This window comes from Bombus pyrosoma, linkage group LG15 (genome assembly GCF_014825855.1).
Source record: "Bombus pyrosoma isolate SC7728 linkage group LG15, ASM1482585v1, whole genome shotgun sequence".
Classification (NCBI taxonomy): Eukaryota; Metazoa; Arthropoda; class Insecta; order Hymenoptera; family Apidae; genus Bombus; species Bombus pyrosoma.
In genome coordinates this window covers 6,487,470-6,512,427 of record NC_057784.1, presented here as the reverse complement: position 1 = coordinate 6,512,427, position 24,958 = coordinate 6,487,470, and the positions used below count along the sequence as shown (strand labels likewise).

Genomic DNA, 24,958 nt, shown 5'->3' with positions numbered 1-24,958 from the left:
TCCTGAGACGATCAATATACACTATCGATACTTCGGGGTTCTCAACGTTACTGCATGTGTAAACGGATCCTTGGATATTGTGTATGCGTTTTATCGACGACATACAGGGTGTTTCATAACATGTAGAACCCATTTCAGGAGCGGACAGCAGAAACGACGGAAACTGTCCATACAAATACATGTCCTATTTGACTTTGTTCGCAAGTTATAGCCATTTTTATGTTACAATGATCCGCGACAGGCAGAGGATGGATATCCGTGTGTTTATATGAACGTTTTTCACTGTCTATGTGTCCCCTGTCCGCTACTGAAATGACTCCCACATATTACAATATACCCTGTACATTGTCTGGGGGACGTTTACACGTATAATAATGTTTAGAAACCTGTAGAATTATCCCAGGACTCCTTAATTCAACGACTTTCAACCTTTCTTATCTTATGGCATGCATAAACGAATTACTAAAATTATATTTGATTTGAGAGCATTCACACCAAACGCCTATTGTTCTGGCTGTTGTCGTTTCTTTACTTAACAATCTAAGAGAAAAGGAAGTGGATGACTATGACTAAATGGGTAGATATTACACGCTTCAATCTCGCGGATTCCCTCACTGGTTGAAAATCGCCGATCCGTTCCGTGGAACTAGCTCCAGGAATTCGTGGCAATGACTCCGCGAACATCAAACTCCGGGATAAAAGAGCGAACCTTAAGCGGAGGCTACAGTATATAGACACGAGAAGATGGCTAGCTAGTGGCATCAACACTTTAACGTTCTTCCTTCGTGGAAATTTACAATTTATCGCTCGAACAATATCATCGTTGATTTTTATCTTTGCAGTTTCTTTGGACTTATAAATCGTTTAGCAAAATCGTCCTTGTGCAGTAACTGGATACATGAATCTTGTAAATCGAGGGCACAAGGCCAAGGGAAATACGTATTGCTTTCTATTACATTCATTATCGCACACTGCTGTACGGAGTGTGTCATGAAATATGTGGTATCGATATGACAAATATCTGCCACATACTTCACGGCACCTCATATAATTAAAACACACGCTCACTTTTATGATCGCATTGTGTTTCACGCGAGAGATAATCAATCGAATTCGTGTTTCTTAGCCGAGCCATTTTCTCATCTCTGCACAGTACAGAGGCAGTTCTAGCCTCTCGCAGATTCTGCATTATTATAGCGCAACTGTGTATAGAGAACTACGAGTAGAGACGTCACCCTGGCTTGATGGTTTCAAGTGGTAGATTGACTGCGAATGTTTAAGCATTCAGGAGAAACTTAGTAGCAGAAGCAGCAGAATGATCGAAACGAGCAATTCTCAACTTCCACGATATTCTTAGCAGTTCAGGATTGTACAATTTCTATAAATTTCTTTCCTGAAATGTTGAATATTAATCACGTAATCTGACTACCGTGACACTCATTAGCTTAACGAAAGATCGAGCTACTACGATTAATGGAAATGGCAAAATTCGATGCGTGACATTGATCTGGTATTCGAACCTCGAGGAGGCGACGTAAAAAGTGCAGCAGATTAATTTAACTTCTGAGAGGCTCGAACGATGGTATGACAAGAATAGATGATATTGGCCAAACTCGAACCTCCAGGAAGCAATATTTCACGCGTAACGACCTAATGATAAAACAGATCTTTATTGCATCCATTAAACTTTAAATTAGCATAAACATTCGCAGTCTAGAGATAAGTAATATGGCAGGCCTTGGTCTCTAGAATACCTAAGTACGTACCTCTAGCATAACACAACAGATGTGATATATGCATTGTGTAATGGCCTCGCTGGTACCGGATATGGTGACTGCGCGTTCTGTCGAATTAGGCAGCATGTCAGAGGCGACCTGGATCGAGGCACCGGTCACCTCGCGGATCTCCTTGATCTTCGAGCCACCTTTGCCGATCAGAGAGCCGCACTGCGATGCTGGGACGATCAACCTGAGAGTGATGGGTGGCCTGGGTACACCGCCGCTTCCCTGGATGTCGTGGAACTGGGAACACCATTCCTCGAATTTTTTGCAGATCAGCGTGAACGCTTTGAAGATTGAGTTCGTCGGTCCGGTCACTGTCACTATTCGCTCCGGGCATGAACCGTCGGAGATGTTGATCTTCGCGCCGGACTGTGAAACAGCAAATTCCATTAGTTCTTTTCGTTTCTAATAAAAGGAAAACAGTTCTTTTTATCAAAGGATAGTTATAACGGTTTGATTTTTTCTTATTTTGAAGCGGTTGTTGACAGCGGTTTAGAGTTTCAGGTTCTTTATTTTAGCGTAATTATGTATATGGTCGATAAACGTAATTATGTATAATTATTTTCACGTCATTTCGTACAAATCGTTTCATTCACCAATGGCATATAAATACGTTTTATGGAATCTTGGTAAAAAGACACATGAAATATATCTCATTCGTGGTCGTACAAGTTTTATTGAAAAATTAAATTAAATTTAATTAATGTACCGTATGAAGCAATTTTATAGAAAATGTTACTGGACATCTTTTTGCTGGGTTGGATGTGTAGAATATATGCGCTTGTACATCAGTCAATAAGTCGTTTACGTTCTGTGAGAAGTCTATTCTCTTTCATTTAATTCTTTGTTAAAGCTTCTTTTCAATTGTTCGTGTGAAACAATCATTGAATTATCTTAAATATTATTCATGTGTCTACTTTACGTTATTCATTCTACATTATACTGTACGCTTCGCATAACTTTCAGTTTATGTATCATCTACATTCGCATTATCAAAACTATTCATTCTATCATTTAATACCTCGCATCAATCTCTTTTATACGTCTCGCTCGAATTATAAAGTCAAATAAACGTTTGAAACGTTGGCATCGACAGTTTACGCTGTTTGCTTCTTCCAGCTGCACATACATTATTTATAATTTCACAGTGGCGTGTCGTTCGCAACGTCATTATCCTGCACGATAACCAGCAATCGCGACGATGACGGTAGCCGGGGCTTGTCGCATTTTTCAGCGACTGATATAGAACGATTCTCTGCCGTTCCTGGACGTTCAAGCGATTAAATAGCGGACAATGGGCGTTGAATTAAACTATTGAATGCCGTGTCATTGTTCGAAACCGTATTACGCTACCTGCGAAGAAGCTGAATGAAACACACGGACCTTTTCTAAAACGTGGAGCAGAAGGCCCGATTAAATCCTATTGTTCGCGTTTAAACACGAAATTGTTTCTCGTTTGTCTACGAAGCGCAGGAAATAATATATGTGTATTCGAAATAATTTTCTTCCAGTGTATAACTGTAAATTATTTTAATTGACCGTAATTTCCTTCTTTACAGGCGGAAACGAATTATTTCAAAAGTTTTCAAACCTACGTGTTTTGCACCGTTTCTGTACTTTATGCACGTGGGCGAGAAATATATCTTATCGTTCAAAGCGACTGAGTAATGTAATAAATATTCAGAACGATCGTTAGTGTCGCGCTTCAGCATAATTTTAAATGATTCTCTTTCTTCAAATTGTTTAAAAATTTACTTTTTTGTTTGTTGAATTATGCACGCGCAAGAGGAAGAGACAGGGAAAACGGTAGGGGATAACTTCACCCTTTATCGAGGTATATTTTACTTGCATATAAGATTCAAAACATATATATCAAATCTTTTGCAATAATAATCGCAGAACATCACACAGCTGAATAATAAATCGTACTGCGGCTGTACGATAGTCAGAGATAAATGTTATATGATTTGGAGAAGAACGCGACAACGATACCTTGTTAGGAAAAATTGAGTATTAACGATGCTTTTCTAGATTCATAGGGTTCTGCTTTTTTTTCATATCTCCCTTCTAAACTTCGTTAAATGGAACGTACAATTTTCTTTTTATTTACCGTCCACCACAGTCTCTTTAAGCGAATACAACAACCTGTGAATGTAGGTCGTTGGAAGCTATTTTAAATCTCTTTGTTACACCACCCTAACGTTGTACCATCTGATCAATTCGACGTGTTTGTTAGCGAATTAGGCGTGCATCGATTATACGCTGCTCGTAAACCGGAAAAAATAGAATCATTACCTAGGGATCTGCACAGAGGCGCGTATAATTTCGACATCGATGTTTCTTCTCAAGAAGTATACGAGGCAAAATATACAATGAAAAAAGTAACAAATATCTTTTAATTCTTCGACCATCAAATAAATTCTTCGCGAGAATTCGACGAAACAGAGAGAAACGTACCTCGAGTGAAATACTAAAAATTAAACTCTTACGAATACAGAATTCCACCGTGTTAAGACACACTGTTCGCATGATGATTAATTAATTTATTGCAATCTTGTACAAATTACGATGGTCTCTTACCCGTGGAATATTTATTGCACCTTTAACGATATAGGTAACGTTGCAGATCCTTTCTCAACGGTGGTGACAACGTACAATCGAACAGCTTTATCGAATTTTTAGAAATTTTATGATCCATAAGCGAGTTACGGTATCAATAAAGTGTGAGAACGATCTATACTTAACGCGTTCCTTCGCCAGGCGTGCCATGCTCCGTTAAACTTCGTGTATCGCACCTAATGCATACATATATCGTAGAATCAGGTTATTATAATACACGATTACCGTAGCGTAAAACACTTACCAGAAGATCTGATATTACAATTTGTTTGTTGGCATAATAATTTGCATGAATATTTAAGATAACAGACTGTGACAATCATATTACTGTCATATTAAAAAAAAAAAAAAAAATAAAATAAAAACACAGAAAAATACTGAGAGATACTGGAGGAAAAAGAAGATTGTAAAATTTGATCGTGTGTTGTTTGCTTCAAAACGTGTACGTGCATCGCACAATTTTAAATAAAATATTTATTTCTTCTATCCCAGTTTTTTCAATATTTTTCAATAGAATATTTACTGCTCCTACGAAGGAGCAATTTATTTTCAGTTTCCTTTTGTTTCAAATTTTTGTCATCTAAAAAGTTCGCCGCTTGTCTGACTTTCCATCAATGGAAAAATTTCATCAAAATAAACCGCAAGCGTGTACGGATATTTTTACGGAGTAAAAGTTATATCGCAAAAATAGATTAAAACGTGATCGCTGGCGAATCAAATTACAAGCTTCCAGGCAGAAAACTCCTCTCGAAAGAGGGAAATCGTTGAAGCGTATTATTGAAATCGAATAAAAGAAACGGCAGCCTATAAACACAGTAACGAAACGTAACTTTGGCTATAGTTTCTTGCTGCGACGGCTAACAAATCGCCACGTCGAATTCACGACGTGAACTAATTGCAACTGACGCGAACTTGCCCAGCCTGCAGTTTTTGGATACATATATCAAAACCGGAGTAACAAGGATGACTTTAGCCTGGATGACCAAAACCTGCATTGCACGCGAATTCGAACTTCGAAACAGAAAGTGAGCAAACGTTCCTAACAGATAACTACTGTCACGTTGCACTTTTCCTTGGCGTAAGATTACAGTCAGTGTGTACATAGTGATTAAGTGTTTGGTTGGACAAAAGAAAATTACTCGAATTTTATCGACTATGACGATATTATAGAAAAAGGACATTAATCGTTGAACGATGAACGCTGTCAATTTTTAGTCATGCAGATAATTTACGTTCAGTGGCTGTCGAAGACACGCTGACTCATAAAAGTAGTCGAACACTTATTTCTATGCAAATTTTCATGGACACGATTAAAGTGATACAAGTTAAGGGTTCGTTTTATTTGTTAAAAAATTATAACCAGTTATTCTTCATACATTATACGATAGGTATATCGTATACTTTTGTGTATTGTACACGTGCCGTGCTTTTTCGGTATCTTGAAACTTTGCATAAATGCATAGAAACACGCAGACTCTTTATGTCACGCTGTAAGCGTTACGCGAAACATTTTGCAACTTGTACTATTTTTATCACGAAAATAGATATTTATAATTCCTCTGGCGTTTCACTGTAAATTATGAAAATTTATAACGTACGATAATAATATGAAACGCGAGAAGGAGTACGGTAAAAATGTAATAATGTATCATTAATATGTGTCGTGAAACAACATTTATATGCTCGATAATCAACGCGTTAGCGTATTAATCAAAGCGCAAGCAGAAATTTAATAGTTCTTGAATAGCGTCCAAGACGTTCAGATCGTAAATATTAACGTGAATCATAAGTTGTTTGTCCACCGGTTTACGCGAAAACTTTGTTTATTCTATAAAAATTCGCCAAGCAAATATGTACATACACGGCCTGCTTCTCGAAATGCTGTCCAGCGTGTCTCAAATTTAAATGCAGCGTACGTTAAACGAAAGTTTACCTATTGGTTACGAACGAAGAACCATTTATCAGTTGATGGTAATGTTCGTATTATAAATTCAAGACTATTGAAATGTAAATGGAAATGTATAAACGAGGAATAATCACTCGTTTGGACTATGGACATATTTGGAATAAAAAGATTCTCCATCCGAGTAAGGAGAATAAAATAGACGAAAAGTTATGCTTTTTAGATTATTTTCCATTGTCTTTGTATCATCTCTATATTCTCTTATTACAACTATGTTAATGACATTCCATTATTACTAAATTTCTTTTTAAATAACTTCTCAGAATCACTTTCAGCTTTCTTTTCCCACGTGTGGCCCGAACTAAAATTATTTCCCTATTAATTATCAAAGTAGATTATATAACGTATTTTTCCTGAGAGTCGGGAATTTATCGCGATAGCAGTTTGTTCATGCACGCGAGGACAAATTAAACAGAAAAAGTGATAATTACGGAAATTAATAAATCACTCGGACAATGATAAAAATTTCACTGACCTATAGGAAGATATAAAATGGGATAGATTAATTACCTCTTCGCGGAACCTCTTGACGATCTCTCCTTTCTTCCCAATGATGCTTCCAACCTCCTGTAACAGACAGAATGCAAAACACCGTTAGAATCGATCCCAACTCAAACTGCGAGCTTTACGACGGTTAAACGCGACGCGTTCGAACCATAAAGTTCCAAGTGCGTACTCGATCCCTACGTTTCCCGAGTTACTGTGTTTCCCGGAATTGCTCGTAAATACCAGCCAGTCTCTAGCCACCAACTCGTCGTTTCATACTGTGTGATTTTTTTTTCTTTTTTTTTTTTAGATTACACGAGCCTTTCCTGTTCAACGTCAAAGATAGATTCTACAAATACATTGATATTTCTTACCTATCGATTCGCTACTAAATTCGGTACACTTTTACAGCGAAACTGTTTAAAATATTACGAATGTACGCGAGTTTATTTGTACGGCAAACGTCTCTCTTTTTCCCTCCTATTTGATAAACATGTTCTTGAGAAATCGATTTTTCCACAAAGCAATTACCAAGAGACTTTATAGAAATAGAAAAAGCTGTTAAGGACGACGCATATATTTGAATATCTTCAAACTTCTGAACTTTGCTACGAATTTCTCGGCTGGTCCAGTACGAAAGAGGCGTCAACTATTCGATGTTTGTAGATCAAATCTGAATTCAGCGAGATCTGGTTACTATAATGGATAATGTTATCGATCGATTATCGTTAGCGTAATCAGTCGGTGCCGAAATCTGTTCGTTTAAAATTAGCTAAAAATTAATTTCTCATAATCAAGCTTCCTATTCATAATCGAATCGCTGTATTATAAACAAACTTCCGCCACTGATATCAATTTTCATAACTAGACTCGAGGACAAACGATAGTAGTTCTTGGAAAATTCGCATCGAACGCCGCTTTTCTTCGAAGCTTACCTCCTTCAACCGAACCATGTGTTTTATCTGTTGCATATTACACACAGAGCAAGAAACTTTGAGAAGCATTATGAGCATGAAGCATACGATATATTCAGAAGCTAATAAACGCAAACAGACGACAGACGATGCTCGACAAGTCTCTCAAATAAATTCCACGCTGTTTTAAAGAACAGTCGTTCGTAAAAAGTGTGACATTGTAGCGAGTGTTTGTGATAAATATAAATTTTACAAATGTCATAATCGTTCGCGATAAACCCAGTTCAATATTGAACGTTTTTTTATCGTCTGTGTAATTGTTATCAGCTGATTATTCTTATCAAAAACTGCAAGTTCCAAAGTGACCATAATAAGCGGATTGCGTTGTGCATTTAAGGCGGCAAACTTCTCTTTAAAATAAATAAATAAAGCGGCAATTAAATGAAAATTGTAATTGAAATCATAGATTTCATATTTCCTAGAAATCGCGATTACAAGTTTTAATAGCGAAACATTGAATGATAATGAAGAAACGAAAATCCAAGTTTTCGCAGTTGTTCGATCAATTTGATTCCTCGTTTTACGAACATTCCACGTCGTCGTAATATGCGGTTAGGCTTCTTCGTGGCTATACAAACGAACAAAATTCTGACAATAAATAAAGATCACGTTTATCTCTATCAGAAGAGAGAAAAATCTCAAGGATAAGCGGTATCGTTTCATCCTGCAGTCGCAGCGATAAGTTTTTATAAAATAAAGCAACGATGCAAGAACGTACCATTGAAATTTCGTCTCTTGTCTAACGAAAACGATCACTCGAACGCGGATGTTATTGAGCGTGCGAGCGATATCTCGGCTTCGTTTCCACGCGATACGCGTGCTCCTGACACTTGTAATCACTCGCCAGCGCCCAATTACTCGATTAATACATGCGGCATGCATCTATATAATAATTAATTCGGCGCGCGTTCAATCGGAAGTGATCCTCGCCACACGTTCCGATGTCGTTTTGCACGGTCAGACGATTTTTGCCAGCGGCGTTGAATAATCGTCGGTGTATTATGAAATTTTCGTTATTTCAGCTCATTCGTGATTTATGAAATTATCATTCTTCCCCCTTGAAATTCTATGATTTCTAGCTTATTTCATTTATTATTCACTTAATACTGGATTTTTCACTGTAGGAATTCGTTAGATTTAATTTTTCATAGCGGAACGTAATTATCTTATCGGGTTTGATAGAAATTACGTATGTATGTATATATATAAAGCTATTTTTACGCGAGCTGATAGAAGCTGGATTTTCCTAAGTTGATATTTTACACAGACACTTAACTTTAGTGAATTTGTTAGCGTAATACACTGCACTTTCAGCTTTAAGATACACTTTTAGATTCTATTTCTTTATAGTAAAGTAAAATTCTCCTCTAAAATTTGACGGACAGCGTGTACCTTTTTTAAAGTCACTTTATAATAACTGATAGAATTTATACTACTCTTTAAGTGAACCGTTTCATCTCACATTTTTTTCATCTTGCGAGGTACATGAAAATATTTCAAGTTCCTCGTTCTTGCTTTCAAGGAAAAGTTCTATTACACGAACCGTTACGAGTCTAATTGCAATGAAATTGATTCTGAAAATTGTAACTTGAAACGAGGGCAAATCGAAATGTGCTTAGGTCTCCTTCGACCTCGAAATGTTAGACAAGACAATACAATTCGACTGAATTTAAACGCGTGGTACAAATGTAAGAAATAGAAGATTTATAAATGCAGCCAATAGCAACGTTAAATATTGCTATGCGGAACTTCGATAAAAGTGTTCGATCGCTGCAAGTTATTATGGTTCACGTGGATTTATAGAATCGTGTAAAGAGTGAAGTACAATGTACACAGCGTGTTGAAACGTCAAGATAATTAGATTCAACTAGGTTGCCAGACAAGTGAATTATAATACAGTGCAAGGCGTTAGTCAATATGCTTGTTATTCCAACATGCCTCTTCATTTCTTTCTTTTTTTTCTGCTCTTTTCTTTTTTTTTCTCTTTTCTTTTGAAGTCTTTCGACAGAATAACTTAAATGGAAACAGATGCAAAAACGTAGCTACGTGGCAAAGGAACGAAGCCTAACGTACGAGAAAGCGTACACGGTATGTTACGGACGATGTGAACTGAATTTACGATGCTCGACTCTTTCACGTGGCTGTCAGTATACTGTCACAGCGAATAACTTTTATTGCGACAATTTTACCAAGTACGATATTTCATTACCCGTTTGTTTTTTCATTGACGTTCTAATTTGGAATCTTTTTTCATATGGGAAATAAAAAGTTAAAGATTCTTGTACAGAAAGGAGAAATATATTTGATGTCGTTTATTTCAATGAACGTTTTGTCTAAGGATACAATTTTTAAGGATTTTCTCGACGATTTTACAATTGTTATAAAGCGTCAGATTATTAAAAGTTTGATAAAAATCAATAATTTTGTTCTATATTCCACTGAATAGTTGAACTACAATTTTATCGTAAAAATCGACCAATTACAGTTTAAACAGAAGATAAAAGAAATGAAAAAAAATCTTTTTTCGTAAAAATTCGTACGAATATACGATATTCATCAAATATCACCAAATTTGATAAATCCATACAGTTTCACTGCCAGAAAACTATGATTTTATTCTGCAAATTTATCGCAAAAATTTTCGCATATAATTCTAACCTTCAGTCATTTTTTCATAGTAGTTTCTCCTATTACGTTACGGAGATCTTCAACTTCGAATCTTAAAACAAAAATTGCACAACATATGTAAATCAAGAAAACGATCTATGACTGTTCGATAATACTCGAAGACCAAAAATCTGCTAGAAACTTACCAAGATACAAAGTTTCTTTACACGATTCTAACCAGTGATTTCATTACAAGAATCTTCCAGTTTGTTCGAATAAAACCTCCTAATCCTAAACCTTCCACAACTTACGTAAACCAGAAGAACATTCTATCACTTTCCAATAGTATAATACACCATAATATGCTATACTTAAACACCAAAGATTTCCTAGAATCTCATCAAAGCAAGAGATTTTTATGCACGATTCCAAAAGCATTTCATTCTAATTTCGTTACAAAGATTTTCCAGTTACTTCGAATCCCAATTTACGTAAACTAAACAGAAAAAAGAAAGGACATTCCATGACTTTTCAATAATACTAATACTAATACTAATAATAATAATAATAATAAAAGTATTAGGTTGTCCGAAAAGTTTCCTTCGTTTCGTAAGGTGATAATAAATGAACAACAATTTCTGTTTTATATTATTTTATTGAATTAGGTGTGATCCATTTCGTTCTATTTCTATTAGTATATTCGTGCATAATTCAATAAACTAATATAAGAGAAAAAACATTTTCTATTATTTCCTTATAAAACGAAAGAAACCTTTCGGACAACCTAATACAAAAATAGCTGAAAATCGTCTAATGGAGTATTCACAGGTCTGGCCGATAATCAACCTAATTTCATCGTACGGATCGTCCAATTCTCGAGAACATTCTCCTCAACTATTGCAACGTACATATGTACAAAGTTAGAGTCGCGCTGCCTCTCACGTTCAGCTCAGTCTCGAGCGATTTGCGCTCTAGCACGCGACAAACACACGTACATACGTACGCAAACAGTCGGCCACTCGGAACCTATAATTAGTTGCGCGTTCGTGGTCGATGTCCAGCCAGATCTCGTGTCTTCGTTGACACGCTCTGACCCCACGATAATGTCACCGCTTAGGCTTCTGGGCGAAGCAGGTATGCGCCAGTGTGCGCTACCTCTAAACTTAGATGACGGCTAGAGAGCACAGAGGGAAGGACGGCCGAGATGCCAGGCGTCTCGTTCCACAGGAGACGATGCCACGAACGCTGCGCGTATCGTGCTAAATTCTTGATTTCTCGGGCGACAGCCCATCGAAGAAAGCGGATCCTATGCTCTCTTGCGACGCGACATCGTCTCTTTGAATCGCGTGCACGCGTTCCGCGGATATTCTAGCCATTTTCTCGTCTATTTTCGGGGAAACGGAATGGAGGCGAAGGAAACCGAGCTTGATCCAACCGTTTCGAATTTAATTTGTCGAGAAGCTTTCGAGGTTTGCTGGTCGAGCTTGTTCGAAGCTCGCTCGATGGACGATAAACGTGAAATCGGTAAAAGGCTGCCGAGTCTCTCGAGACAAGCACGGTTTTTCGTTGTTCAATTCTTTTCCGGATATTCCGACAGCTTTGGGTTTTTAGGGTAATAGTCGAACACCTCGAGTTTGGAAGCGTGAAATTGCTGGATTTTCCAGTCTTCGAAGAAACGTTGTAGTTGTTCAATTTATTTTCGGGACTCGGAGAGTTGCGAGTTTGCCGAGTAGTCGTCTATGGCCTAGAATTGCACGCGTGAAATTGGTGGATTTCTGAGCCTTTGAAGAATTTATTTTATTTTCGGGACTGTGACAGTTGCGAGTGATCCGAGTAGTCAACTATGGCCTAGAATTGCAAGCGTGAAATTGGTAAACGCTTTAGCCTTCCAGGATCATCCCATGTCTTTGGCTCGAAATTTATTTTTGCCACTTTCCAGTCGCGAGTTTTCAAGGCAACCACCTATTACCTAAATTTATATCCGTGAAACCGCTGCACAGTCTCCAGTTTTTCGGGATTACGAGCTTTTGGGAGCTTTGCGAGTTCTGAGTTTTCAGAGCCGCCAACCATGGCCTAGAATCGTAAGCGGAAAATTGATGAACTTGTCAGTCTCTGAATATTTAAGACGGTCATCGTGGATTTGTTGAATTTTCATTTTTAAATATTAATTTCCTGCCACGTCAATTTCGCCGCGATCCGCGCGAAAACAGGCAGGGCTTTTCGATTTCGCAATTTAATCGAGTTAATTCCGCTTGTATAAATAAATCGTTAAGGAGTCAGGAACAGGTGATGGGCCGGTAAACGTGACATTTTTCAAAGAGCGACAGTTTTTCCAACGTAATTGCGTCGGTCTCGATGTCGCAGTTAATTAAAAGGTTTTAACGCGGCCTCGCCGCGAAACTAATTACGCTAAATCCCGCGCGGGCAAACCGACGAATTATCTTTCTGAAAACGGAAAATTAACGCGCGACGTTCCAGCGAATCAATGGCAACCTAATTGTCAGTTTGCGAAGGTAAAGTGACCTTTGTTAATTATGTTGCAGGAGATGCTTTTGCAAAGTGCAAAGGTTAGTTTCACGTGAACCGACCGTTTTAATCACTTAATCATTCTTCTCTCAAGACGAGAGACTGGATTTCTTCTTTCATGTTACTTTTACAAAGAAATTTCACTTGTAAAGAGCGTTTAAAACGAGCTCGGCTAACTTATTTCCGATGTCCTTAAGTATATAGCGAAGAGTATAACTGGACTCATACAAGAGAAATAAGGTATAAACCTAAGCAAAGATTTTTCTGAAATTTTATTACAAACTTTTCGAAATTTTATTTCAATCGTTGTTTTTCTCTATGTTTCCATTTACGCAGATGATCAGTGTATGACTTCTGGAAAATTCATATGTTTGCTCGTATTTTACTACTTTATATTCCAATTATAAATTATACAAATTATAATTATATTCTAATAACACATGAATAGAAAATTGTATTATTTGATGTAAAGCGTACGAGGTACAGAGGCCATCGGTAGAAACAGATCATCCATAGTCAAACGCGTTACGTTTGAGGTATCAGGCTCTTTTTTCCTGACAACTTTTGTCCGATCGACATGTTAAAATTATTACGAAGTTGGGAAATAAGTTAAAAGATATTCGTTCACTGTGAAACTAAACGTTTCACAAGATATACCTTCCTCTAATATAAATCTTTTCTTTATCAAAGTTATAAAATCTTCTGACTAGCTGAGCAGCAAATTAGACTGAATTCATTATTGATTTTTTATCAAGATACATCAAGGTACCTACGATCTTTTATTCGAATAATGAAGAGTAATGACAAGAAAGAGCAAGATCATCGCAATAAATGGGATTGCACCGTGTATTTTCGTCTTAGAAACTGCTTACTTTCAGTTTCGGTTCTACTTTCATTCCACCAAAGGAAGCAAACGAAATTGTATGGAAAAAGGTCTCGGTAACATTCCCAACGGCATTCCGTGTCCGACTCGGAACAAAATCGACGAGTCAGCCAAACACGCTAAACTGCTCGAAAAACCACCATTAGCGGCGTTATTAGACCAGTCTGAAACAGCAGCGTGTACACTTAATTGCCCACTTTGCATCAGCTTCTTTGTACCATTTCTGGAACCATCCTAAAGCACTCAAAGGACTCTGGTCCCTTTATAGCTGATTTCCACGAGCGTAAAGCTTCCTGCACACGTCGCAACTAAATCACATGGCGATGCATGAGATCTAGATTTTACGACTGTTTGCGGAATGCCACAAGTATAGTTTATGACAGCGCCGATGACATCGTGGTCATCTTAGTGAAAATAGATTTCAGAGTATTTAAATTTTCCATCAGAATATTCGATATTATCCATCCTATGTGGTGTTTTCAATTATTTATGGGTATTGTTTCTAACAATACTCTGCTCCGATATCCTACTTTATGAAAAGAATTCGCCAAAGATTTGTAAAAGCTACTCGAAAGAATTCACAGCCGAAGAAAGAAGCGAACAGTTTCTCAAAACTCTTGCGTCCGCATCAAGGGAGAATCTTACATTTCAAACAATTAAACACCAATTCTCTGGAAGTATATTAAAGCACATTTATCTCGACTTTCGCTATAAATTTTCCAAATTCGATCCAATATATTCGCGAAAGAAAGTCTCAAGTGTAACTTTTCGAATATTCTACGCTGCTAATAATAGACCTCAGTTCTATCAAAAACACCATAAAAACACGACGGTCCTTACAACAGTAGCTTTAAAACCTACAGTCCCTTTAATTTCCGGAAGAACTAACAAACTTGCAAAGAGCGTCTACGCGCAAAAGGAGCCTAACGTCGACGATTCCTTTGTTCCACGTCGGCCTATCCGCTTCTCCACTGCGTTTCGCGAAATAGTCGACGTCCGCTGCGTAGGAAGGAACACACGGAAAAACGAAAGAAAAAGAAAGGAGGGATCCGAGAAGGCGCCAAGCTTCGTAAATCATCGCCAACCCTCCCCTCAGTCGCTACCAGGGAGCTGGACAACGCGTCATCGTCGACGAATCTCCTTAGAAGCAAATATAGCTGGAACAAGAAGACATCGACGAGACGAGGCTGGCGCACGGCCAATTAGAGAGGTCACTACCGTACGCTGTTCCAATCGGTCGCATGATTCTCGCCAGATCCTTTACGGAAGGGTTCCAGTTTCTAGGGGTTCTAGAAGAGGAACAGGATGATCGAGCATCTGGGATGAGCCACAGCGTGTTTCATACTCGCGCGGAAAAAATTGCTTCGTCTTGGAATTATTAGACAAACGAACGTGCACGACATACCGACACAACGATTGGACAGTTGCTGGCCAAGTTCCAGAATCTTTCGCTGCAGGATGTGGAAGAATGCTGGATTAGTTTGCTGCATGTATTTGGGATTGGAATATAGCGAGTTTTGTCGATCTTTAGTATTAGAAAACCTTAGGTACATAGAGATTATGACAGAGAGAGACGCTATTTCTAGCGATAGAACAGAGGTGGTTTCCTTTTTCTTTCTTTTTAGAATGGTAGATTAAAGGACAATCGCTAATAATAATAGTCTTTGGTAATAATAGCAACGATCGAACTATACGATGGCTATGACTTAAAATTGATTCTCATAGCTCTTCGCTTGTAATTATGATCGCACAAGCTAATTGTGATTGTGTTTGATAACGATAATGACAGCTTAACTGCAGAATGAATTCTTATTTCAAAATTCTTATTCATAGTTGTCCACATGCGACGCTGATTGCATAAGTCAATGGATATTCCGTTTAATAATAGGAACAATTTAAGCGTATTATTACATTGACTGAAAATTTTTGATCCTATTTCCTGTGATTCCTCTGTGATTATTTAATCTTTACTTTCAATTATTTTTACCTTCGATTTTGATCGTAATTTTCTGTAACTGGAAATTGGAACAAAAGCATTCCGTGCGTTCTATGTAAAAGAATATTAAATTTGTATGAAATGAAATATCTCTATGTTTCGAGCGATAACGAAAGCGTGGAATAATAAAAATCTAATTTCAAGATTTTATCAAATATTTAATGAAATGCTTGGCCTATCGCGTTTTACCTACAATTTAAGCAATTTAAAGCAGCGCCTATACTTTCACCACTGTCGTTCCTCTCTTTTGCCGCAATTGGGGAAGTCTGTTTAAGCGCGACTTAATTAACGTTTAAGTCACAGATCGATAGTTTGTTCAAGGGTTGCTATTACGATTTTTTTATCTGAGTTCCAACGGGAAGTAACGAATGGTTCGTTTAAAAATTACCCATGTTCTATCGATACGTGCATTTCTCTGGCTGACTAATACCATTTTCAACGCGACGTTTGAAAACCGAATTGCCTTCCATTTGGCTGAAATCTTTAGAAAGATTCTCCTTAGGATCCTTCTTTTCCTATAATTTCCTTCCTGCTACAAGAATCAATTAAGGTTACTATTTTTCTAGCAATTTGGTAAGATCAAAATTGTTTTCCCATCGTCGATTGAAATTTTTGTTTTATGATTAATTTTCCATATTGGAAATAACCAATTTTAAATTAATTAAACAGCTTCTACGATTGTTTGCTCTTCATCGCATCTTACGTGTTCGACTATTTTCAAACATCAATACGCACGATTAAATATTGCAGTATCAATTCATCTTCTTCCAAAGTAAATTTTGACAACTATATTTTGCTTATAGTCTTTGAATTGTAACAATTTCATTGTATCATCCGCAAGTAGAAAATTTCACAAAACTCAGCTCTCGAATTTTTCTCGAATTCGAATCTCGTAAACTGCAGCAATTCTCCGCCTCTCAAAATTCTCAACTATTTCTATCACTAAGTGTCTTCTAATTTGTAATTCTATATCTTTTCGTGTCACCTTATCTTAATGCTTGTTTCTTTTTTTCAATGATTTTTCCAAATAGTCCAAAGTCACAGCGTTTTATCAAATCACTATCGCGTTATCAACGCTGTGCCTAAAGAATCTTCTTCGTTATCAAACCACAAGAATTTCATACATCAGTAGCGACGAAAGATATCGTTTTAGCGTGTTTGATCAGGCGACCGAACCTTCGACAATTTGTCCTGGTACCATCGCAATGTCACGGCCGTTCCTCCGACGCGAGTACCATCGCGTGGCATCGACATAAATATCTGGCGTAAATCCAACCCGTGTCTTATCTTACCTTTGCTCGTTTTCTTTCGTGTTCCTTCTGTTTTCTTCTTTGTCGCGCGTATGTATACACGTCGAAACTTTTCTCGAGTTTTCAACTAGTAAGTCTACGCGTTAACCCTTTGGCCACGAAAGACCAGCGTTAACACGGATGATGAACAGTTACAGCGGTACCATTGTGTTAATTATCAGTTTATTTATTTATTAAATTATTTGTGATTTTTGAAAAATATTATGGATCGTTGAATCTTCTCACAAAGGTGATAGAAATAAAAAAATGTCGGTGACAAGATTTTCATCGAATCTTTAGATTGTTTGTCAACGTCCAAATACTGCAGATCGTTGAATTTTCTCCACGAAGGCGATAAAAATAAAACAAAAGTGCAACGATAATAATTTTATTAATTCTTTGGATTATCTGATCGAAGATGATAAAAATGAAGAAATATCTCAACGATGAAACTAGGTGATTATAATGATAAGTAGAAAGGATATAGTCGATTGCTGAGAAACCGAGAATACGTTTATCTTTGAGATCTCTATCGTCTAAAAATTGTTAAACATCTTTGCAACACGTGGAAACTTCACAACGAAAAGCAATGGTTATCTCTTTAGAAAAAATAAAATGTATGTTTTACGATCAATCACTATCAGTCAAAGCTCGTTTCATTCTTCTGTGTTACAAAATTCAAAACGCATTAAGCACTCGATATTGTCTTGATAAGATACTGCACACAAGAATTGTCACGACATCGTCGCGAATATAAATATCATTCTTCAACTATATTCGTCGTAGGAAGAATATAAATCTATCTTAGAAATTTAGTATCTTCGAAGAGTCTAATTAGAGTAAATAATTATAAATATAATATATAAGTATAGTATTAATTAATTTATATAATATATAAGTATAATTACGTATAAATAATTATTTATCTAATAATTTATTTTATTATTTATTATACTTAAAAAAAAGGTCTGCAAATTATTTACCTAATAATTTACTCTGTTATTTATTATAATTTGCATACCTTTTCGAGTATCGATAACTAGGGTGAACAGCAATGAAAGCAGTTTAGAGCGCTGTAATAATTTTACTAACGTAAAACCGATCGTTAAAGACATTGTCTTCCATCGAGTTTACGACAGAAAACTTTCAACTTTAACTTCTAGCTGCCTCAGAATCTCGGAATTCGTCGTAGCTTTTTAAATATCCACTGACGAATTAACGTTTGAAACTTGCGCTGGTTCATCAAATTTTTATGCCAATCTCGAATCGTTTACGCGATGTTCTACTTTCAAGATGTATCACGTTATTGAAGAGTTTCTCTGAATCTTCTGATCTTTCCTTCTAGTCTAAAGATGTTATTAATCTATTCCTAGAAATTCTTCCGATAATAGCAGTAATTAAATATGCAAATAAAGATAACAGTTCTACGATTTCCACTCAAATTTCCGATGGTTCTCAGTTCTGGAATTTTACATAAACATATTCTCTCAGATGTTTGGAGAAAAATATTCGAAATAAGTAAGGATGATATTAATACCGTTGTCTATAAAGATACGAATAAGAATTAACCAAATCCAGAGTTGTTAAGTTGCTATAGAATATGCAACCATTTGAAATAACTTGAAAATTAAAAATTGATCGGATATGAAGATTTAAATACATAAAAAGAAATTAAAATTTAATGAACTTTTCTTCGAAATATACAATTACAGCTAGCCTTCTAGGTATTGAATTTACGAAATTGAACGTGATATTATCCACAATATTATTCCAGTTATTTATGCAACGATTCTTTCGAATTCTCTTTTTAAATAAAGCATGCTTCTTATATACTAATTTTTCGTTCCAGATGATTTCAAATTCTTTTAGAAACACACTCAACTCGTTATATAATTAATTATCAATCCTTGGAGAATCAACGAGGTAATTGGAAGGGTCGAATTGGAAGCGAATGAGGCAGAATAAGAAGACGAAGACGAAGACGAAGAGGATGAACAGTTGCGTGAGATGTCTGTGTACCATTGAAAGGATAATGGAATCATGATAATTCGCATTGGACCAAGCGATTGGCCGACGTCCCTGGCCACTGTCCAGCCTGTCCTACGAGTTCGCCGTGCATATTCTCCCCGCAGACATAATGCTTCTCTAGCCAAAAACGCGGCCAGACGTATTTATTTCGCGCGAAAGAGCCCGCGTATCCGTTTACTCGCTCGCGAGCCTCGCAAACCAACCATTTCGTAACACACCAGGCCACGACATTATCATCCCCAAAAAAAGATCCTCTGGGACGTGTTACCATTCTCCACTTTCTATTTCATCGTCCTCAACCCCTTTAAAAGACGAATTTTTTGGATAATAAAATAATAACGTACGTTTGAACGAACGTAATGATAATATGGCAAGTACGTTGTTACTGTATATTAAAATTAAGAAAGAAGGAAAAAAGAAAGAAAGAGAGAGAAGAGAAAATACGTACAACGTGATTCTCAAAATGAATTACATGTAAGCGCGTGTTTGAATCGGCGGCGAAAGATTATGACAAGATAGCAATATTCGAAAAGATTTAGAAATGAAATGTAGATGAAGTTTAGCGTGTTATCTGTTTAAAAGAAAACGAGTGTCTTCGTGACGATTATCTGAGAAAAATTTGATAAGCATCGAAGTAGTTAATTTACTTTTTGTTAGTCGTACTGAATTTAGAAAATAAAAACAAGGGAATTAAGAATTAGTTTTACGACGCGATTTATTTGCAGATTATACACGCGCTAGATTTTCTTCTTCTTTCCGTCAGAAAGTTTATTAAATTAACCACGAATGGGTAGTTCGTTCGAATGTTTTTGATATCCAATTGCTTCGATATGGAAATAAAGGCACTTTTATCGCGAGTTTGTACTGCGAGAATTATAAACACCGATAGCATGAAAACGCGACCATCGAATTGAATTAAAGTTAGCGTGAAATCCTGATCGGTTCCGGATTGATCGTGGGACGATCGGTTTTATCGCGAACGTGAATCCCATGTCGAGTAAGGGGATTAATCGGCTGACGTTCCAGAGGAATAAAAATTGTTTCAACCGTCATTTAAATTTTATGACCGTACCCGATAAAATTAAACTAGACCAAACGATATCGAGGAGTAAATAAATTTAATTATTATGAAACACCGTATCGTGTTCTCGAAATATTTTCAAGTTTTATATACGTGTGTACAAGATTCGTGTCAAGGAATTTACATCGCCATCTAACTTAAATTTAGGTTGAAGAGAAACAATGCAACACGATAATTCATAAATGCGTTTGATGCGTGACGTTTTCATATGGTCTCTTTGTCACGATATATTAAGCATGTTGACGTAACAGCGTTGCCCAATTTTATGAAGAAACTTTTCATAAAGAAAGCTTCATAGACAATGGCGGACAGAAGAAAGTTTAAAATTAATACTCGAGTGTGTAACGTTCGTATGAAACATTTCTCTCGTACTTAGCTCTCGCACGATTATATCCTATACATTCGTTTCTCTTGTCAATTACAATTCAGTTTTGCGGAATTGCAGCGTTTCCCCCGATTTACTCTTTAAACTTTCTTTTCGCCGCCACCGTACCACTTAAAAGAGGAAGAAACTACCGACGTTGAACGAATCAGACTTTGTATATGAAAACATACGACAAACTTACATTCTACGCATTTTCCTATTCTGAAATTTTGCACAGACGCACAAAAATCCGCAGTCTACAAACAATAATTGTACTGCAAATTTCTATGAATTTGTATGAAATTCGAACCTGAAGAAGACCACAGAATGCACATAATAAGAAAAGAAAAAAACACATAAATTACTTCAAAACATATTTCTATAACATTCTACGAACGAAGCAATTTTCTACAAACATCCCACTCATTTAACTATATCCCCTCCGCCTGTCCCAAAGAAACGCGAACCTGCGTTCCGCAAGATCCTTAATCAAACAACAATCACGAAGGAAGATCCCACCCATGTCGCGCAGCAGGACAACGCGAAAGAACGAGCACAGCCAATATTCAGGCGCCTCTATTCGTGTTGTAACTGCGCTAAAGAGAAAAGGGCAGTAACATTCGAAAAACGGGTATGAGAGAGCGAGAAGAACGACGGCGGAACAGGGAAGCCCCATCATCTCTGTCGTTGGCGACGCATAGAAAAACGCGGGTGTAACGAGATTTGTCACGGAAGTACTTGCCGCGAGTAGAGTAAGAAGCCGCGAGGGAGACGTCGAGACGGGGGTTGGTTCGCAGCTGGGAAAAATGCAGAAGGAGAGAAAAGGGGCCGAGTGAGAGGGAAACCCTGCAAGAGGGTGGGTCGAGTCGAGCGGAGGGTGCGCACCGATAGGATAAAGGGAGTCCCCTGGTCGACCAACCGACGAACCAGCCGTGGAAAGAGCCCTATGGAGCGGAGCATCATCCAGACATGCAGAAACGTGCAATAATTTCCGTGCCGCACTTCAGCACGAACACCGACGTCGGTGTATCGGATACGCGAACGTTGGGGAATGCTTTGCGTGTATTACAACGACGTAGGTGTGTTACACGCGCGAGTTTAAAAGGTGCACAGTCGCAGGGGTAGAGGGTGGAGACGATAGCGGTGGTTGTTAGTAGCGTTGGAAACGTTCTTCAGATTCTTCGACGATTTCAATGTCGAGCCCCAGAAATTGGGCTGTTACTTGGGAATCGAAGGTTTCGCGAGGTCTCCGAGGATTTTTCAGAGACGCACGGAGGATTTAAATGGCGAGATGTTTGCCAGAAGACGGAGTAATAGGTTTTGGGAATGTATTCTTGTTGCAGAGGCAGGGATTTAGGATCGCGAATGGGGATTTGCATGAATTGGGAAATTTTTATTAGAGCGACACACGATGATACTTAGGAGAGACGGTTCTTAGTGATGCTTTCGATTGGTCGACGAGATAGCTATTGGATTTCAACGTTGCTCCCGTGTGAAAAATGAAAGATACGATTCGTCGTTAGGTTCGAGGATCCGCGTTATTTATGCAAATGTGTAGAAGATGTAACGCAAACGGAATGCTAAGGGATCGTGACCGAAGAGAATCAAGATTTATTTCACCTATCAAACGTTGCAACAAGACTCCGCTTGGAATATTTGTTACGTCGCTGTATATTACGCGTGGTATTTGTGTTGCAATATTTTATAAGCGAAATAAATCTTTATGTAGGTTATTTATTCCCTTGGTTATTTTCGTTAATAAAAATATGTAATTCCATGGAAATCCGCAGTCCACTTATCGTATCTTTTCTACGAATAATGGTGATATTTGTATGAATTATAAATATAATAAATATTTATATGAATATGACATTTTTGAAGTTCTGACGTATCTTTAAAATTGACACGTTCTATTTCAATGAAAATTTGTTTGCTATTTAGCTTTGATTTTATTTTTTTAGTCTCGTATATTGTATAGTACATTTTATTATTATCATAGTCTTTAATTCGATGAATTCTTCAAATACTGTCTTTAAATTACCATTGTTTCTTCTTCATCTTATTTTGTAATTATAAGGACAGCTCGAGATGGCGACAGAGTCCAGTGGATATAAAGATCGACGCAATTCTGTTAAAATTAATTGCAAAACGTTACGTCATTCCTCGTGAAATTAATCGGGACAAGTCTCTTTTCATAAAATTTATGAGAACGATTATTATATCAAATATCGACGTAAACGCTGGAACACATTATCTTTATTTTAATACTGGATTTATTAAAAGAACAGATTGCGTGACTTTTTCCTGTAAATTGAACGTAACCATACCTGAGATCATCTTATCGTGCTATTTCTGCACGTTAAAAGGCTTATCTCGTTAATGGGAAAATAAGCATATAAAGTCTTTATTACGCGAATTAATGGACAGATGCGGTTATAAAACCAGCTTTTTAATATTAGACACGTGTCATCGTATTTATATATCTTTGCAAGTAAAAATATTAATAAAAGTAATTACGTACTTAAAGCGTAAAATTAAAAATTGCGTCTCTTCACGGGGAAAATTTGAATTCAGAGTCGTGTAAAATATCCAAAGTACAAGGAGCTAGAATTCCGAAAATTGTATTCCCGTTAATCCCATATTTTCTACCAAAGTTACTAAGCTCTACGAAATCCAACTATAAGAAAGATTTGAAGTATCGAGAAAATCGTAAAAGTTGTCCAGGATTTTCACAAAGTTACCACGAAGTCTCAAGATATTCAAGTTTCCTAATTAGCGGCGTTTAATTTAAAGTATCCTATGAATATTCAAGAGATTTTCAATATCACTTTTTCCTTCTTCGACTTGGATAATTTATCGATCTATTCGATAACTTGAGATTCTTATTCACTTTGTAATTTAATCTAAATTAATTCTACATAAGTTTCCATAGAATATAATACAAAGATAAAAATCACACTTTGTTTGCCATATTTCTAACATATCTTTTTTTCTTTTCAATGAAATTGAAATATCAGGAAATATTCGAGGGACAGAAATTTAATTCTATTGTACCTATTTGTTACAGAATTCAGTGACAGCGTTAAGCATGCTACACAACGAATCTTACAGTCGGTTGCACATAATTTAATAACAGAGATTGTGCGAGAACCTCGATCCATTCGAATTCAGGGAACGATTCCAATTACGATGCCTTAATCAGAAATCCAACTCTACATATCTCAATCTCTACTAATAGAGATTGTAGCAAACTGAATCGCCAAGATAATTACAAATATTGCCCCTTCGTTCTAAACTGGATCTTATAATTTTCAATCGACTTGCAATTTAATTTCAACTTTGCTACTTACGAGAGAATTACGATCACTACAGTTTTATGCCACTTACACTTTCATTATTGCACATGCAACATCATCTATTCGAGTAATTCTACTTTAACCTCGACTTCGATTCAGGAAACAATTTCAAATGCTACTTTTTCCATTCGAAACGCCTATCAACTGACTCGCAACAAATATGCGTATCTTTCGTATTATTATAATTATTAATTATTAACAAAAATTGTATGAGGAAAGACCTACGTTATTTTACTATTACTTAACGAGAGTTTCGTGTAGAAAAATCGGCAACTGAGCACATCGTTTGTTAAAATTTCATCTAGAGAAAACTGTATCTTTGTATTTTTATTTAACAAACGTCGTATCCAGAAATTTCGTACAAGTATTAGCCTTTGGAGAACCTCAACGCCATTAATACACACTGCTAGTCTATTTCAATTTAAATACTAATCTCATTGATAATTCTAAATGCTATACTTTCCGCATAAATGCAATTACGAATACTCTGAAATAGAATCTGACTATACCAGACAGAAAATGTAAACGTAGCAAAACGGATAGAAAACACATAATATGCAAAAAATAGACAAAATGTCCATAACACCGTACACGTTGTAATATTTAGCTTGCAGCTTCCATTTGTTTAATTATACTCGTAAATATATGAAATCAGGATCATAAATATCCGCATTCCTCTATCGATTACGATGCTAAACGATCCTGAAAATAATTTTCGTTTCCTTCGTCACGGATCCAACTTGGTCTATCCCAATAATAGAGAGGCCACTTCAGCCACCAATTTAATTTCGAAAACAATTCCAAAATCGCTACACTCCCGTCACGGATTTAACACCACGTTAGCACAGAAATCCACTACAGACTCAAATGTACATACTATTGCAGTTACTATATAGCCTCGTCGGAGATGCAACGGTTTCGAAGCGTCTCGATGCCAGTTTCTTGATGCAAGCAGATAGTAACACAATGCGCGTCGCAAAAAGATGTTCTAACAGAGCCAGGCGG

At 36.8% G+C, this 24,958-nt stretch overlaps 1 protein-coding gene across 7 annotated transcripts in view; it reads right to left on the bottom strand.

The window, feature by feature from the left end:
• LOC122575859 (poly(rC)-binding protein 3) overlaps positions 1-24,958 on the bottom strand; it is a 188,371-nt gene that overhangs the window by 53,235 nt on the left and 110,178 nt on the right. For 6 of the 7 annotated variants that reach the window (XM_043745341.1, XM_043745340.1, XM_043745346.1 and 3 more), the window contains 2 exons: positions 6,874-6,930; positions 1,767-2,150 (listed from right to left, as the gene is read on the bottom strand). In XM_043745341.1, coding sequence (XP_043601276.1) covers positions 1,767-2,150; positions 6,874-6,930 — 441 coding nt within the window. Of the gene's footprint in view, positions 1-1,766; positions 2,151-6,873; positions 6,931-7,784; positions 7,843-24,958 lie in introns of those variants that run through there. The other variant, XM_043745344.1, reaches the window with a different exon arrangement.